This window comes from Nuphar pumila, unplaced genomic scaffold (assembly GCF_984573655.1).
Source record: "Nuphar pumila unplaced genomic scaffold, dmNupPumi1.hap1.1 HAP1_SCAFFOLD_938, whole genome shotgun sequence".
NCBI classification, from domain to species: Eukaryota; Viridiplantae; Streptophyta; class Magnoliopsida; order Nymphaeales; family Nymphaeaceae; genus Nuphar; species Nuphar pumila.
The window spans coordinates 24,467-41,794 of NW_028323536.1; the positions used below are offsets into that span (position 1 = coordinate 24,467).

The 17,328-nt window shown below is 52.9% G+C and overlaps 1 protein-coding gene across 1 annotated transcript; it reads right to left on the minus strand.

Annotated features, from left to right (window-relative positions):
* Nucleotides 1-296: 296 nt before the first annotated feature.
* LOC149809658 (uncharacterized) lies at nt 297-1,250 on the minus strand. Its single transcript, XM_089994714.1, has one exon. The coding sequence runs from the start codon at nt 1,248-1,250 to the stop codon at nt 297-299; it is 954 nt and encodes a 317-aa protein (XP_089850840.1).
* Nucleotides 1,251-17,328: the final 16,078 nt, after the last annotated feature.

The window sequence follows — 17,328 nt, forward strand, 5'->3', positions numbered from 1 at the left end:
ATACTGGAGCAAAGCCCCCAAACACCACAGCAACACCGAAAATTGCGCCATCAGCCACCTGTGAGGCCTCAGCACTTTACTGAAGGTGTGCAGGAGTTGCAGGAGTCGTAGCCGCACATGGATAGTTCATGGAGATACTGCAGCAATGAGATACTTTCCTACGATGAGACAGGAAATGACTGGAGAGGCACAGTCAGTCATGCTCGGGCATACCAAATTAGTCATGTGCAACCCGCAGGCTTAGCTTGGGGTGATCGTCGAGGTGCGTAACAACGCATGGCATGCACATCAATCAGTCAAGGTTGACGAAGATTCATGCCTCTATATGGAGGTGACATTGCAGGCTTGGTGACCTTCTTGTAAGCCGCATGATGCGCATAATAAATGGCGCCCAGCATCGAGATTGCGATGCCCAAGCTGTTCCAGAACTCCATCTTGAAGTCTCCAAACGCCATTGTCCCGATGATGGTCATCAGCACATTTTTCATGCTGCCAGCCACAGATGTCGTCAGCGGCTCGTTCAGCCGTGTACAGAGATATGTGCTGTGGTTTATTGTAAGCCCCAGGCCGACGGTGGCCAGGAGCGTGACTTGTAGACCGCGATCCGTTAGCAGGGGGAATGATGGAATCTGCTTCCAGTCGCCCAAGACTATGCTGAGTATGAGCAAAGGGGCGAGAGAAAGAGTGCTATTGTAGAACAGGAGAGAAGTCGTGTCGAGTTCCTTGGATATCGGCATATGCTTCAGCATCACGAGGTAGAGTGCTGTGAAGATGTCGTTGCACAGCACAGCAGCGTAGCCATAGACGCTGAACGAAAGGTCCGTTGCAGCAGCAAGAATGGCGCCGAGTATCATCACGCTGACAGCGGCTAACACCTGCCACTCGTGTTTCAGCCCGTAAACTGTGCTCTCCAGCACCAAGGTAAATGCCATCGTGAAGCGTCGCAGGCAGATGAACATGGGAACGTTCAGGCCCCCAGTGCCCATGAGACCAGTAACCACGTTGATGGCATTGACGGCAGCCAGCGGCATGATGGCCAAGGCGCATCGCAACTGCAACTCTGGACGAGACACCAAATAGCACATTGGCGACGTGAACAGCATTTGCAGGAAGGTCACAGCAACCGGAAAGTGGAACTGTTCAACTGTCAACAAAGACTTGCTGGCACATTGCGTTGCTATGCTTGAACTCATGTAGTAAAAGATGGAGCCAATTTTAGCTGAAGGGTGCACGGATGTAGGGTCCGCCATTCTGCTGTGGTTCTGGGCACCTCACAAAGGAACAAAGATTCTCCTTCCTGTTACCACCAGCGGTCACGGAAGGTGAACGTGCGACGGCGCGTACGGCATTGATGCATCTTTTGCGTTGCGGCAAAGCAAATCTAGCGTAGTACCTATTGCATGCGCTCTTGCATGCTGTGACTGATGCAAGCGCTACAGCACTAGTTTCCTCATCCATGAAAGATGCAATATGCCTGTAACATTCTGGACGTACAGTATGCTAAACGGCACAGTGGTTTAACAAGTCGAAGTGTCGATGCCCTTTGGCATTTCCCCCCTATTGGGCCCATCTACTTGGAGTGGTGTTGCTCAGCCCCGTCATTGATTACGGTACTCACTAACTGCACAGGGTGAAGGTGCAACGACGTTGCCAACGTACCAATGAAATCCACTGTTTTCGCTGCATGTAGTCGAAGACGTCGTCTTTTTGTCATCGTAAAACACTCGGTAATCCAAACGGTGATCGTCAGTGTCTCAAATTATAGGGTATGAACATAAAGTTTCAACATGCTTACGATGAACGCTCCAGTCCTGGGATTTGCTGCTGAGCGTGTACAAAAGCTGCTTCATGCACCACAGGAGCTATCGGCTGTGGAAGTGTTAGCATTTCTGCTTGCATTGCACCTTACCCTGCTACTCGTGACAGCAAAGGGGCGTGAATTTATTTATACGTCTGTAGAAAAAATATTTCTGTGCATGCTACTGGCCTTTTTGTGCTCACTGATCGTCGCGCTGCCAGCAGGTGCGGCCTGCTATGCACTGTTTTAAACCCTGTACAGTCACGGCAAATCGTATGTAAAAGTACGTTTTGCAAACTAACTGAGCATGAAAGTGGACCTAGAATGTCTGAAAAACTGAGTTGGAGCACATTTCACGAGCAGATCCTCTTCTGCCCGTTCAGCAGAGACATCTTGCGAGCACCAGCATGCAAGCGTGGTAATGAATGAATTTGTGAGTTCAAGGGCAAAGACATGAGCCAGGCTGACTCGTCTCAAAGTCATCAGACGCCTTTCCTTTTGTTATCTGTAGCCATGCTTCCTCCCCTGCAGCTCAAAGCTTCGTAGAATGCAGGTGGGGTATATTTGGCAGGAGAGGCCTTTCAGCTGGTTTGGGAACATTTACCAGCATCCAGTCTGAGGATTGATGGCAGCGTTCCCAGCCACACCATCTAAAGACCTTGAAGGGTCTTTCCGAGCTCATCGCTGAGCATGCAATCTCATAGAGATGGCATTTGCCTCCAACCTGCGCTTCTCGTAGTCAACATGCAGAGTTGGTGCCGTCTCTGGTGGATTGATGGAGGAGGGTTTGGCACCAAGCCGGTGGCTGAGGCGGTGTGGGTTAGGAGTGAGCTCAACTTCCTCTATTAAGGCTTGGGCCAGGATCTTGCTTTGAAGCTTCCCCAGGTTTTCCTAGTCCAGGAGATACGATTAGGAGTTCAGCCCAGCCGAAACCCTTCAACGTCGAGATCATCTCCCTGGTGGATTTGACCTTTTCGTCCCTTTTTCTTCCATTTTTCAGAGCTTGCTTGTAGCTCCAGAGATCATAACCTATGTTCTGCAATTGCTGTGTTGCCTGCGAAGCCTAGACACAGCACCTAGTCGACACCATCTGTTGTTAATGACGATGATGATGTTTCTTTTTCTATTGACATCTTATTCTTGGCTCTTTTGCTACATTACCTCATGCACATGATGGTAATGTTAGCATTGGTATCCAAGTGGTTCTTGTAGTTGCCAATGTCCAATCACTCGAGGCAAGCATACCTGGCCCAGCCCGACATACCATAGCCTGACCTGGCATGTTTCTGCAATTGATGAAATGGCTTCACCTCAACCCCTAGTTGTAGCCTGATTGAGCCACAAAGGTGGCGTTTTCCTACTTGTCCTGAGCCCACGTGCTGTCAATACTCCTCAGCAGCAATGGGTACATGTTAGTGATTGTCAGAATCCTGGACAAGCCCTTGTAAGTAACAACATGCGGCTTTTGAAGCTACTTTTGACAGGGACTGTTTCAAATGCGTGATTGGTGTTTATTTGGGCAGGCCTATCAGATGGACTATCTGAGATGCAGGACCTAGACCAGGACCTGGATCAGTTGTAGACTTTGTTTCTCTCAATACTGCTCCTTGCTTGCCGATATCTCAAGTGTTGAAAGTCCAGCCACGTATTTGCGAAACGTCCAAGCAATTGATGCTCTTCCGCAGCACAGATTCGGTAGCGCATTCCTGAGCAAGAAGTCAGCCATCTGTTAAATGTGGTCAATCGTCTCCGCAGTTGTTCGAAGCCATGCCCAAAGGCTTGTCAATTTGAACCCAAGCGTTTGAGGCTCGGGTGACAGATCTCGGTTCTGTGACATGTCTCCATATCTTGGTGGAGCTGCTGGTTTTTTAAAAGGAACTAAATGTGAGTTTAAGAGGACAACTATCGAGTAATTCTCCTTGGCGTCACTGGAAATGCAAAATTTGCCAGCGGAACATGCCGGTACACAAACTTCGAATGACGGTGCCTTATTGGCAAAGAACTTCGCGAGCCACCTGCTTCGCCAGCATCGACAGGTGGGTTGTCATACATGAATGTGCGTGGATTCGCCGTTCTCTACGGGTCCAAACCGCTGTAGTTCCTCAGCTGTCGCCCGCATTTAAATAGTCCAACCCTATGAGTTCGCAGGTATATGGGTTGATGTTTTTGCACTCGCTTCTTTACGACATTGATGCCCATTTTCGTTTCGTTTGAAATTTAGCCTAATAATTGTCGCGGATGTTTCTCTGCATGTTATGCAGTACACCTCAGGTTTGCCTTCCCCGTGCTCTTGCATACTGCTGTTCACACTAGTGATGCCAATTCCAGCAGGCCCTTTCTAAGTCGTTCTTTCAGTGACATGAGTGATTCTTGAGCCTGCTTCAGCGCGAACGCAAAAGGGCATCGCGACATAGCAACAGCGTTCCCAATTGCTGGGCGTCCAGCCAATAAGATACAATAGCGCGCACGCTGCAATAGAACCTGATTTCATAAACCTGTAACGAGGGCGACGACAAACTGCGCTCCTTGTCCTTTTTCAACGACCCCTTTCCAAGCTTCGAGCTGATGACGAGCTTTGTCGCCAGGAGCTGGATGACATCATCAACAGCCCGGACGCCCAGCAGCACTACAGCGTGGCCATCAGCGCCTTGTCCTTGGCCAGCGACGACCCGGAAGCAGTATCGGCGCTGCTGCTGCAACCTCGACGCACAATGAAGCTGCTCGACCAAGCACTCGTCAGTGCCCAAGAACAAGTACTGGCCTTGGCAGGACCCCACGACGAAGACGTTTGTGTCAAGGTATGCATCGAGCTACGATTGCTGCATTGGCTACTGGGCTTCAATTGCGACCCATGCGATCCTTTCTTGTCACTGAAACAAGGATGTTTTTTCCTATAGTGCGTTCCTACATGGTGTGACACGGTGCATGCCCAGGTTCAGCCAATCACTCATACGATACAAGTCGTACCATCCTGCAAGACAGTCCCACGCATTCAATGGGAAGCTGGGTGTCAGTGCTTCCCCAGAATGGAATTCGACTCCCATGTTTATCTCGACAATTGATGTATTATTCGGGTATCTGGACCCAAAAATCTGGCAACACACTGATGGCAGACTTCTGAGCGCACGGATCCTTGACACAGGAGCTGGTGCACGCGCGCGTGCACAGCCTGCCATACTTCTTGGACCCGGACAGCGCATTGCTCAATCCGAGAGTAGGCTGCATTGGCTCCTCTCACGTGGGCAAACTTGTCACACTTTCCGCGGTGGTCGCTCGGACGGGTACAGTGCAGATGTTTGAGGGGTATCGCCGCTTTCGATGTACGAAATGCAAGCATGAGCTTCGCGTCGCGGCCGACATCGAAAACCCTGGAACCTTTAACCCCCCTGATGATTGCCCAGCGTGCTCAGGCGTCAAGTTTGTTGCAGTAGAAGGCGGCCAAGCACATACCAACTACCAGGAAATTCACATCCAGGTCCGCCACACAAAAAAATGAAACCAAGTCATAAAAAAATGCAATGATTGCCCAGGAATTTGTAATCCCGGTACTATCCGCTGTTGCTGGCCTTTCACAGCTCAATGATGATGATGTGCCACGTTCACAGCGCTCTACCACCACATCCACATCCATTGGTGAATCCAAGTCCAACTTGGGAATCAACCTGTAGTAAAGTATCGTATCGCATCGTCTTGTATTATACTGTATTGTATTGTTTTGTAGTGTAGTTTAGTGTCTGTGGAGAATCAGAGTCAGTGGGACCAAGCTGAGATCGGAGCTTTGCGCCTGCTTGCAGGAGCGCATGCAGAGTGTGGAGATGGGAAGCTTGCCCCGGCAGCTCATGACCGTGATGATGCACGACCTCGCCGACACCAGCCAAGTGGGAGACACTGTAGAAATAACAGGGGTCGTGCTGCAGAAGATGGCTGGAGGCCTTGGCAACGGTGTGTACGATCATCCATGTAAAATCACATCCTATCTGTTTGCTCATGGCGCAGCCGAACAGGCGCGGTGGGGTTGGACTGAAGCAGTGTTCCGCCAGACCCTGTCATTTCTCGGGTCCAGATGCCCAACAATGCATGAATTTTCGGGATGAAACGGAGGTCGAAACCCATGTCGGCGAAGCACTGGTTTGAAGAACTGGTGCAGCTCCCCACTGGCTGAAAAGTCTTTTACTCCCGCCTTCCTGCCAGTACCGGCACCGGCGCTTCCCGATAAGCGTCCTGCTGATGGCATGTTCACCTTCAAGGCATCGCCTACGTGACTTCCAGGCACCTAGCAAACAGAGACAGAACCTTGCCATCTCCTGAATGTCATGATGCGGTACTGGCTTTCTGGTTGATCCAGACAGGACTTTTCCCGCCGTTTTTAAACACCAACCCACACAGGCTGGCCTGTATTAATAAAATTGCTGGCGTTTGAGCAAATGAAGTGGCTAACGTCTGTGTGGATGTCGTGCTGATGTACACAGATGCATTGTGCATCGCCGTGCACTAACAGTCACCCTACGACCTTTAAAGATTCGCCAACAGCCTTGTCTTTCAAGGCTTCTTGTGTGCTCATGTGATGGTAGAATGCGGCGTGGATTGCGACACAGTGCCCAGCATCGAGATCTATCAGGCAAACCCGCTCACGCTCCTCTGTCCCACAGAATCGGCACAAAAGGGAAAAACAAGGTATTCATTGGCGATGGCAAAAGCATACTGGTCGTACAGCACCCCAAATCCAACAGCAGTATGCTGCTGCAGGGAGCGTGCCACGTCTGAGCCTCTTCCTGCTCGCCAGCCATGTACACAAGTGCAACCTGGACGCCGGGGGCAGCATAGCGGTGCAGGAGGCGACCGTGGGTCTCTTCCAAAAGCACTGGAGCTCGAATCGAGGGACGCCGATGCGCGGAAGGAACGCGATCGTTGAAAGCGTGTGCAGTCAGCTTTCTGGCATGTTTGACGTCAAGCTTGCGCTGCTTCTCGCGATCATTGGAGGCGTTCAGAAGCGGCACAACGCTCACATCCGCACGCGCGGAGAAGCGCACATGCTGCTGGTTGGCGATCCCGGTACTGGCAAGTCGCTGCTCATCAAGTATGCTGCACGCATAGTCCCCAGGCGCGCGCCCTCCCTGCCGTGATTCAGGCTCATAAAAGGTGCTGTTAGTCACTCGGAGGCCAAGCACACAGGGTTGGCACAAACGATGAAGCAGTCAATCTCAGGATATCGGGTTTCCAGCAACCACTGATGTGTTTGCTGGCAACCCGCTGTCCTGAGATCGATGGCTTCATCGTGTGTGCCGAACCTTGTGTGCTCGGCCTCCAAGTGGACTGTTTTTGTGGACGACTCAGGCTAGAATCCCAGAGTCGATTGTAACGACTATCTTACCAAGTATGTCGCTACCCGAGCAGGGGAAAGTTTCCCAACAGTGTTGTGCTGTTGTTCTGGTGTCGCCAGTGCAGTTCTAGAATCGGTGTTGTTTGTTGCCCAACCTAAATGTACATGGAAATCTGCAATTAACAAACAACAACTAATCGTCAAGTGATTGGAAGGTCTATCATGACGACTAACATTGCCTGAAAGTGGCTAAGATGCACGGGGAGTTGTAATGGAGACAAAGACATCAAAGACTTGATGTCTTTGATGCCATTGATCAAACAAAGATAAAAAAAGGCACACGTCTGATCATGGGGTACATGCGTGCAGGTCTGTGAGGGCGACGGGTCGAGGAACGTCATGTGCGGGGCTGACAGCAGCGGCAGTGAAGGAAGCGGGGCAATGGACCCTGCAGGCAGGCGCCATGGTTCTCGCCGACGGAGGCCTCTGCTGCATCGACGAGTTTGGCGACGTCCCCGTCCCGGAACGCACTGCCCTTCACGAGGCCATGGAGCAGCAGACCGTCAGCGTCGCCAAGGTGCGCCACAAAGCTGACTCCGTGCCGTCCATCATGACGGTTGTGATGACGGACCCGATAAAACATCAGAGATGCTTGCAGCAGCAAGAAAGCGAGACTTGCAGAGCAGTCTCGTTTGTGCGTACACTGGGCGTACTACCATCATTGATCACTCAGCCTGCTACCCTGCCGCCTGCTCCGATGCAGCTTGACAAATTACTGCGCGCTGTGGCACGACTCCAGAGGCGAGCGTAACAGGTTGAGAATCGAAGCTTTAATGCTTTGTGTGTGTTTATTGTGTTCGGAGAGTACGCCACCACGCTCCATGAGTACTCACCCAAGCCCTGGTAACTGCACTGTCAGATGATGCCACATCCATGGACAGCATCATCTGACTGTGCGCCATCGCCCGAAAGCGGCTGTGCTGTGGGGGGTGGTGACTGCAAAGTTGTCGCTTGCTGCGGCAAGTGACCGGTGCAAATCCCTCACATTGAGATGCCAAATGCACGACGATTCTGCACAGCCTGGTGAAGGCTCACCGCTGCAGCGAGACTGCAGCACCTGCAGACAGGTAAGAGTGAGCTGCCACTCAGCACAGACCGTGCCGCAATGCCAAAAAGGAACGTTGCGTGTGGATCTCAGTGTTTCACGAGAATGGGATCCGACTCCCAGTTCTGTCCCAAAATACGTGAAATTCAGACGTCAGAACCCAAAAAACAATCTGCCTGGGAATCACTGGTGGGTCTATACTGCAGGCCTTTTCTAGGGCATGTTTGCCCGTCTGATGAGTCATAGGGGTCTCTGTCCTTGAGCAACTGTATGTGGGGTACACTCATACCGAATGCATACAGTGTATGCCACGGGTGACGATGATGAGTCTTTTACAACACTACCGCATCCACATGGCCATTGGCAACTCCAAGAACCACTTGAGAAATGGGTGATGGTGGTAACCTATGTGAGATGCATGTTGCAAAGCGGTACTAGTCAACTGGGGTCAACTCATGCACTCTCCACGTCAGAGATCATTGTCTGCAGGCTGGCATGGTGACAACCCTGAACGCCCGGACCTCCATTCTTGCGGCAATGAACCCTATCGGCAACTACGACAGCCAAAAGTCGATCAAAGACAACACGGCGCTCTCGATACCACTCATCAGCCGATTCGACATCATCATGGTCTTGCTGGACAGCAAGGAGCCTCAGCGTGATGCTCGCATCGCCGATGCCATCCTCGGCATCCCTGCAGCCTCCTCAACAACAGCACACACTCCTGCCGACGCAAGGTCCATCGTTACGGAACATCCCAGCCACTCAGCTGCGTCCAGCAAGAACCGCACCGAGAACGCACAACACGCACCAGCGCATGAGCGGGAGGGGGGAGACGGCGTTGGGTGGGGAATAGACATGCTGCAGCAGTATGTGACGTGGGTGAAACAATCATTTCAGCCGTCAATCGGCTCTGATGCGCAGGCAGTGCTCAGTGCGTACTATCAACAGCAGCGGCAGCTGGCAGACGCAGCCATGAACGCCGACAACCGCGTGACCGTCCGCTTCTTGGAGTCTCTCGTTCGTCTGTCGCAGGTATGGCCCCAGCGCTGTGCCGGAATGTTGTGCGACTCCCATTTCTGTCCCTAAAGTTGATGCATTTTCAGGCATCCGGACCCGCAAATCAGACGGTCCGACAAAACGCTTTATGGGGCACTTTCCGGAAGCTGCCCTTCCCTCAGCCATTGTGCGGCGGGACCACTTGCTGAGTCGGGACTCATTCTCAGCAGACCGCACAGCATCATTGCCTTAAAGTGGTACTGCAGTGGGAAAAGAGGATGTTCGGACGCTGCTGTGGCATGCCATTTGGCGCCATGTGCATTGACCTGGTGTAGATTTGATGCACACATAGGACGCATTTGCAGACATGTTGTTGTAGCTGTCAAGGCAGTGGTGGTGGACGTCAATCCAGCTGTCGAGGAAGACGGCGGTGGACTGACAGCACTCCATGTATTATCAGCCATTAATCAAAAATTCATTAATTGTTACATCCAACTGGCAAATTCCGGATAGTCATACATGCCACAAACGAGAAAGACCAATGAATATACTGCTTGGATGTTGTGTGGGCATGTGAGAGACCCTCATTCTGAACAGTTGGTATTAATAGTACTGGGCAGCCGCACGTACATGAGGGTGTGGGTGAGATATTCGCAGGCTCATGCACGGCTGATGTGTCACGAGGTCGTGGAGCAGGACGATGCAGTCGCGGCCGTCATCGTCGCCGACGCGTGCGCACACACCAGCAGCATCACACACCTGCCGTTCAACGCGCCAGCGCATGCGTGCTGCCACCTCGATGACTCAGCATTTGCCGCCGCAAAGCTGCACGTCCTCTCAGCGCTATCACTCCAGGAGGCGCCTTTGCTGCTCCCGGGCCCTGCCAGCCCCCCTGGGCCCGCGCCCTCCACTGCACCCCCCCCCCCCTTCAAACAGCACCGCAACTCTCCCTCTGAGAGCACCTCTGTGCACTTCAGCGGTCAGAGAAGTCTCTGCAGCGTCGCTCAAGGACAGCGCTCCCACAGAGTCATCGCACGAGTCGGCACGAGCAGCGTCCAACCCAGCACAACAACAGCACACCCGCCTGCATGCGATGCATTCTCCCGCTGCTTCATCCCTGCCCAAAGCATGGCCAGCACCAACCCGCCAAATGGGCCAATCTGCGCCATCCACTTCCACCTGGACTCCTCCCACCGCCCCCTCTTCAAGTGCTCCAACACAAGATTGCACGGTGGCGGTCCCACCACTAGCACACGAGGCTGCCCCGTCTGCACATGGACACCCCATATCTCGCAGCCCAACAGCCTCTCCCAAAGCCATGGGGTTCCACCACATATCCAAAACGCACGTGTCCCTTCCAGGCACCGTTTGCAACAGCGAAGGTGACGCATACAGCCATCCGCAGCACACGTCACCCCCTGGCAGCCGTTCGTCTTCCGTTGCATACTCCAATGGACCGCACTTAAAGCCAACAGCGACGCCCCATGAGCACGGCTTGGCTCGAACGACTGACGCACGCATTGCTGCACCTTGCCAGATGAACACCGCTGCCTCCACTGCAGTTGAGCCTTGTCATGATCCTCATGCAGGGGCTGGGGGGTGTGTACAGCGGCATGTGTCAGCTCCAGCTCATCCTACAAGATTGCATGTAAACCACCTGGAAAGTTGCACGCCAATGATCATGGACGATTCCATTCGATCGAATGCCAACACTTCGTATGAGGAAGCTGCCGGCGAGTTGGCTTGCAGTTATGATGGCAGTGTTGCTGGCACACAGCTTGGAGTGAGAGCTGTAAGGCTTAGGAACTCTGCACCTGTGCCCTGTGGTCTGAGCCCTTGCCACCCTGTTCAAGGGCTGGAGGCTGCGCTTTCCGTTGGGACGGGTAGGAAGTGTTCCATCAAGCGGCAGCGTTGCAATGGCCCACGTCACATGAGCGCCCCTGTTTTTGCGTCTTTGGATGAAGAAGAAATCACTCTGGATGACGAATGGACCTGATCAGCTTGCCGCAGCGTTCATGTGATTCATGTGAATGCCCTCGGAGACTGTGCGAGTGTCCTGTGATCACGTTATTTATAGCGTGCTTAGATCTCTATGTTCTCAGAAATGAACGTGTGCCTTTGAAAGCAACATGTTTGGTTTCTGAGCTCTTTCCAGGCTTGAGCGTGAATCGTGCAGTGGGGCGTGTCGAACGTACACAAGGCGCCGCTGGAGAGCTCACGCTGACAGCATCGAACGTCATATCCTCATCACGCTTTATCTTCCGGGATGGATGGAAATGTGTGCTGGAGCATTTTCCGTTACGAATATGCAATAAGGTTTGCTATAAGGTTTGACGGATTCACGTCTCAACCTTACGCGATTGCAGGGTGTGACGCAGAATCGATTTGGCAACGGATTGCGATACGGAACGCACTCCCTGTGATTTGTACGCAAGCGCCCCTTAACACGACCTTACCTACTTGTATACACCGATTAATCCCGCAGCAGCATTTTTGACGAGCTCAACGCAGTTGCCTACAGATCCACACCGTAAGTTATCCTTACCACAATGACATCCGTCCGAGGTATGCCACCCACCCCAGGGCTGTCATCGTGACAACGTTTTCAGCACTTACAACGTGGACGACGGCAACTCATGCCTGGCTTCTGTTCGAACATGACCTGAAAGTGCAGCCTTCATCGCCCGCACCTGTGACGGCACCGCAATCCGCGCATGCATGCGGAACGTGGTGTGGGTCAACATCTGATCCCGACACTGCTGCCGCTGCTCAAGATGATGTAGCAGATCTGTAAGGGAGATTTGGCAGTCATGTCTGTCGGCACTTCTGTCGCGAGCACATGTGTGCCAGTCTGTCGCCAGTGACGATACCGTTTTGTTGCGGCGACACAAGGGACGAGACGTGTCGTAGATGGCTCCGTCTCGGACATGTGCCGACTGTGGCTGGTCACATGGGACAGGAAAACGTGTGGTTCGTTGCATGTTTGGAAGCATGATGGGCTCCGTACCTGTTATTCCACACATGCCCCCGATTGACATCCCATGCAGATGAGCAAACACGCATCGGTGAAGCAATTGGGAAGCACACAACGTCCCCTTTGCTGTGAAATACAGTAAGAGAGACGTGCCTGCCCATGACCTGGAATGCATATTGTGCGCAAGCTCATGCATTTTTCATCAACCATGCTCATGTGCTCGGAAATGCGAAGGAGTGAGAGGGAAATGTTGCAGATCCTGAAACTGGTGAGTCCAGTGGTCTTGAGGCCAAATGCAAGGAGAATCAAGGTCTCGTTGATGAGCTTGTTCGAGTCAGCCAACAGGTCTTTGACAAGTCACATCAGGACCCCAGCCACTTGACCTTTGATCGAGCGGCACACACCATCGCAGAGTGTGGTCAACCGATCAACAGTGCAGCCGATGCCAAGAAAGTGTATGGCATCGGCGCTGTCGTCACAAGCGACATCGATGACTATTTCAACACTGGGAAAATCAATAAGCCTTGATCTTCTCTAGCACTGGTTCCATGCTTGCTGGTGATTGGTGAATATTGTATGTTGGGCAAGGTAAATCGAGGGTGGAAGTACATTGTGTTTGCAGACATGGTAAAGTTGTAGATGACAACATGTAAGTTATTTATTCACTGCAAAGGAGTGTGCACATTTTCTCTCTTTCCTCCTGCCTGTTAAAAATGTTTGCATGTTGACTCGAGGGTGTAGATGCTCTCGTGCGTGAAGTGCTCAGGGAATGGTGGAAATAAGTTGGCGCGCAGTATTGTTCCATCCACCCAGACCTCTTGTTTGCCTCCTTGCTAGTGCAAATGCTTTGTATACCCTGTTTGCAGTCATCCATAAGTTGCCAACCCGGATTCTGAGTGCTCTCATCACTGCTGGCATGAGCTGAGGTTACAATTTTAGACGGATGAGTTGGTCATGAGAAGCACGGAAGCCTGCCATATCTGCTGCGGCGTTGCGCACTATCCGTCCCGCCTGGGAGCGGCTCGAGCAAGCTGACGCAAGGAAACAGTGTGTTATTGTGCAACGGTAAGTTGCATGCCCACAAATTGAAAAGATTTTTGAGAAGAATCACAGTAAGATGACAACAAAGAATGACAAAAAACTCTATAGTAACTCCTCGTTTGACTTGCATGAAGACGAATTTGTCCAGGCAACTGCGCGATGTGGGCCACCACGTGTCACGCATTCCTTGTGTGGCGGAGCGCGGCTACTTCGTGGCCTCGAAGACCCAAGCAATATGAAAGCAAAAGCTTTCACAAATTAGCATGCAAAGCTACACGCAGATTGACAACCTCAGCAGAATCCCTATCTATTTCTTCCGCGGGTCAGCAGGTGGCCGCGCGTGCGGGCGAGGGTCCACAGCAGGACCCCTGGCAGCCTGGCTCCCTCCTGCAATTGCCTGCCGATGAGGATCCACCACAAGTGGCACACCGTTCGGCGCTCCCAGCATACCACTGGAAAGTGCACTCGATGCGCTACCCGGCAAATTCCCCCGCACCCCTGTGCTCCCCCGCCCTGCACCTCGAAGTGCAACGCTGGCGAACCCTCCAGCGCCAGATGTAGGCCTCCCGTTGCTATTGGCACCCCTACCGCTGGGTCGGGCCAAGCCTCCCCGTTGTGAGTCCCCGACGCCACGCGTGTCAGACATGCGCAAACCCCGCGGGCCGATCTGAGAGCCAGGGTCGTGCGCCCCCCCCCCCCGGCCCCTGCGGTGGCTTCCCATCCCACAGTTTGGCATGCGGGAAGAGTTCTGCCGCGTCTGCTTTCTCAACAATGACGCCGTTGCTCTTGTTGCGGCTCCTGCCATCCTCGATAAGCGCCTTCCAGGTGTCATCGATGCTGAGCGGTCGCCACGTTGCCAAGAATCCAGAGCGCGTTCTGGGCGCGCGTAATCGCCACGTTCATGCGGCGCACATCTTCCAGAAACCCTACACGAAGCAAGGGGTTTAAGCGCACAAAGGGCGTGCTTTGCCGGTCGTATTCACGTTGCGGGTGGGTTTTATTTCTGCACAACCATGTGCAAGAACACGGACCAAGTTCGGCTAAGCCTGAAGATGGGGAGAGGCATGTGCCAATGACTGTCTAGGTGGAGCATTGCAGTGGAGCATTGCAGTCAGGGAGTCACCCTTGCAGTGCCCATGCCAGCTGCAATGTGTGGGAACAAGTGGTCAGCTGCCGAAATGTTGGGCATTCAGCAGAGCTCTGTAGCCGTGCAAGGGTCATTGGCTCGCATACCACAAAACATCAGACCCTACCAAAGACTGGCAACACATCTCTGCCTGGCAACACATCTCTTCTGTTGCGTGAATGTACTTTTGGACTCCGCAAGTTTGAACTCCTCAACCCCCCCCCAGAGATGCTGTGCAACTTTTGACGCATACATGTAACAGGATATCGGATACTGGTGCGAGTTGCATCAGGCTACCGTGACTGGTTTCGCCCTTGCCTTAGAGGCTTCTCGAACAGAAAGCGTAGTTGGAACGTGTATCGTCGAGACAAATATCACAGTACGCATTAGAGCCTGCCCAAACTCGCTACCCATCTACCCCAAAGACTCATCTGGATCTGTAACTGTGCATTTGCAAGCGCTCTTCTTAGGCACTTCATCGGCACTACGGCTTTTTGTCACAGACGGCAGAAGCGCACCCAGAAGCGCCTGGACGTTGTTGTTCTGGCCAGGTTTCATGGCGGAGCCTCGAACGCAGGAAAGGATGATGATATCCATCTGCTTTCCTTGAAACGAGTCCACGGTGTCGATTTTGACTTGGCGGGCCATCTCCTCCCCCAGCACAACATGGAACGCTTCCCGCATCTTCTCCACCTGCTTTCTGCACAACCGAGATTGTCCATCAAATCAAAGCGGTCACCCCAAGAGTGGTAAATCGGCCAACGACGTCGTATGCAAGGCACTCACACTTGTACAACAAGAGGTGTGCCACAGGCCAGGCCAAACATTGACACCGAGACCACACGGACAGGCCAAACAATTCCATCGAGATAGAAAGGACACACAGAGACTGAGAATGACACAAAGACAACATTGACAACACAATAAGAACAGCAGGTTTGCGTTGCTGCAAGTACAGACTCAGCAAACATTGCCCTGTGCAATGGCACAGACGTGTCCAAACAGCGCATGATTGATAGCCAGCAGCGTTGTCTGAAGCTCCACCTTTCCCAGATCCAGCTGGCTGTATATGATATTGTCTGAGCAAGGCAAGGCAGCACCTGTACGGAGTGATGATGTCCGACTCGAGCAGGGGAGGGGGCAGTGGCTTGCACGCCTTGACGGCGTCCTCGTGGTGTTTGAGCATGAAACTGTGCAGCTCTTGGAACAATGCGAGGGCCATATTGATTCTCAGCGAGGTTGAATCGCCCCCCCCCCTCCGTGGACTGGTCTCGTCCGGACCACCACGTCAAAGATGACATACGGCTTAAGCAGGTCTTGGTCATAGTAGGGCATGTGAGGGCGGATTGACCACACTCGTTCCATCCTGCATACAGCAACCCCAGCGTCCTGACAAAACGAAAGTACTGTCAGGCTGTTCATGCCTGAGAAAAGTGATGCAGTGCTCAAACCGCGCACCTTGCGAGACGAGCGAGAGCATGGCAATGTGCTGTGAGCAATTGAGAGGTTTGTCACCGCAGCATCTGCCACAAGACTGCAAAGTTGCTTTTCAACATTTGCAACGCTCGTCTTGCAGAGCCTTTCCATGATGCTGCAGACCTGGATCCAACTCACTCCTGAAGGACTGAGCACGTCATGGCGATACATAACGGCAAGCCGAGAAAGACAGGACACATTGAGAAGAGTCGAAAACTTGCGGGGCTGCTAGTCCATCTCCAGATTGTGTGCTGTACAGAGAGGATAGTGACGATGGTGTATGTTTTTACATCAGCACCTGCGTCCACATGGACATCGGGAAAGCGCACAATCAGGGGCGCGTACCTCAAGTTTCCCGTTGTAAAAGTGCTTGCTCGGGAAGCTGCGGATGCCTCCGATGCATGCGGTACTGCACAGTCAGCATCTTGACGGGCCACCCCCCCGCACGCAGGCGCTCAAACAAGATACCTGATCATAATTGAGCGCCTTCGCAGCCTTGGAGAGCACCGTCGCAGGGAGCTGTTCCGGGTCTCCAACCATCACGACTTTTCCCCGAGCCAAGGACCAACGGCTGAAGTGCCGCAACCTCAGACGCCTGAGCCGCCTCGTCGATGAGGATGAGGTCGAATCGGCGGGACATCCGCGAGAAGAGCCTTCGGCCTGTGGAGCTCAGCGTTGCAAACACGATCTCAGCTTCCTCCATGTAGCTCAGCGCCACCAGATCTTTCGCCTCCCATTCCGACCGTGTGCGCAGAATTGACACACTCGTTCACTATCTGCCACCTGTGTCAGGCACCGTCCGGTTGGTTGAATGGTGTGTGCGTGATCACACAAGCGGATGGTGAGCGCGTGTGTTTGATCGTGCGGTGTTCGATGCGTTTCGGTGGACTGCGGTAACACATTGGCCATTGAACACTATCACGCCTGAGCCTTCAAGCTCAGGCCACCTGCCCAACGATGTGCGCGGATGGTCGTCTGATGCAGGGCGGTCCATCTGAATGAAATCAGGCCCTGAAACTGGCAAGTTGGGTCGCTGGACTCCAAAGAACTGAGTCATCGAGGAGTTGAGTGGTTTCTGCTTGGCCAAACACAGCCGTTCATATCTGATCTGACGCAACAGCCAAAGGACAGCTCATGTCGAGGAGGCGGTCAACGTGGCCAGTTGCTGAAATGCCAAGGCAGACAAGAAGCCGCGCTTTTCACTACGCAGCCGTTGTTTTGTGGAAAAGTCAATGGCATGGTTGCCGACTAAATCGTGTTCTTCTTCTTTACGACGTACCGGTCAAAGTGGCCCTGTGCGCGGCGCTCATCTTCGGCCATCTTGACCAGTGTCTGCATCTCCTTGACGCGTTCGCTTTCACAGCAGATCCTGCTTGAGTTTGTGCCAGAGAGAGCATTTTGCTGGTGCTGCACTGATGTAACTCCGCCTGCCTCTGCCGTAGCGCCCTATCGAACGTCTTCTTTCTGTATCTCAAACATGTCACGTATC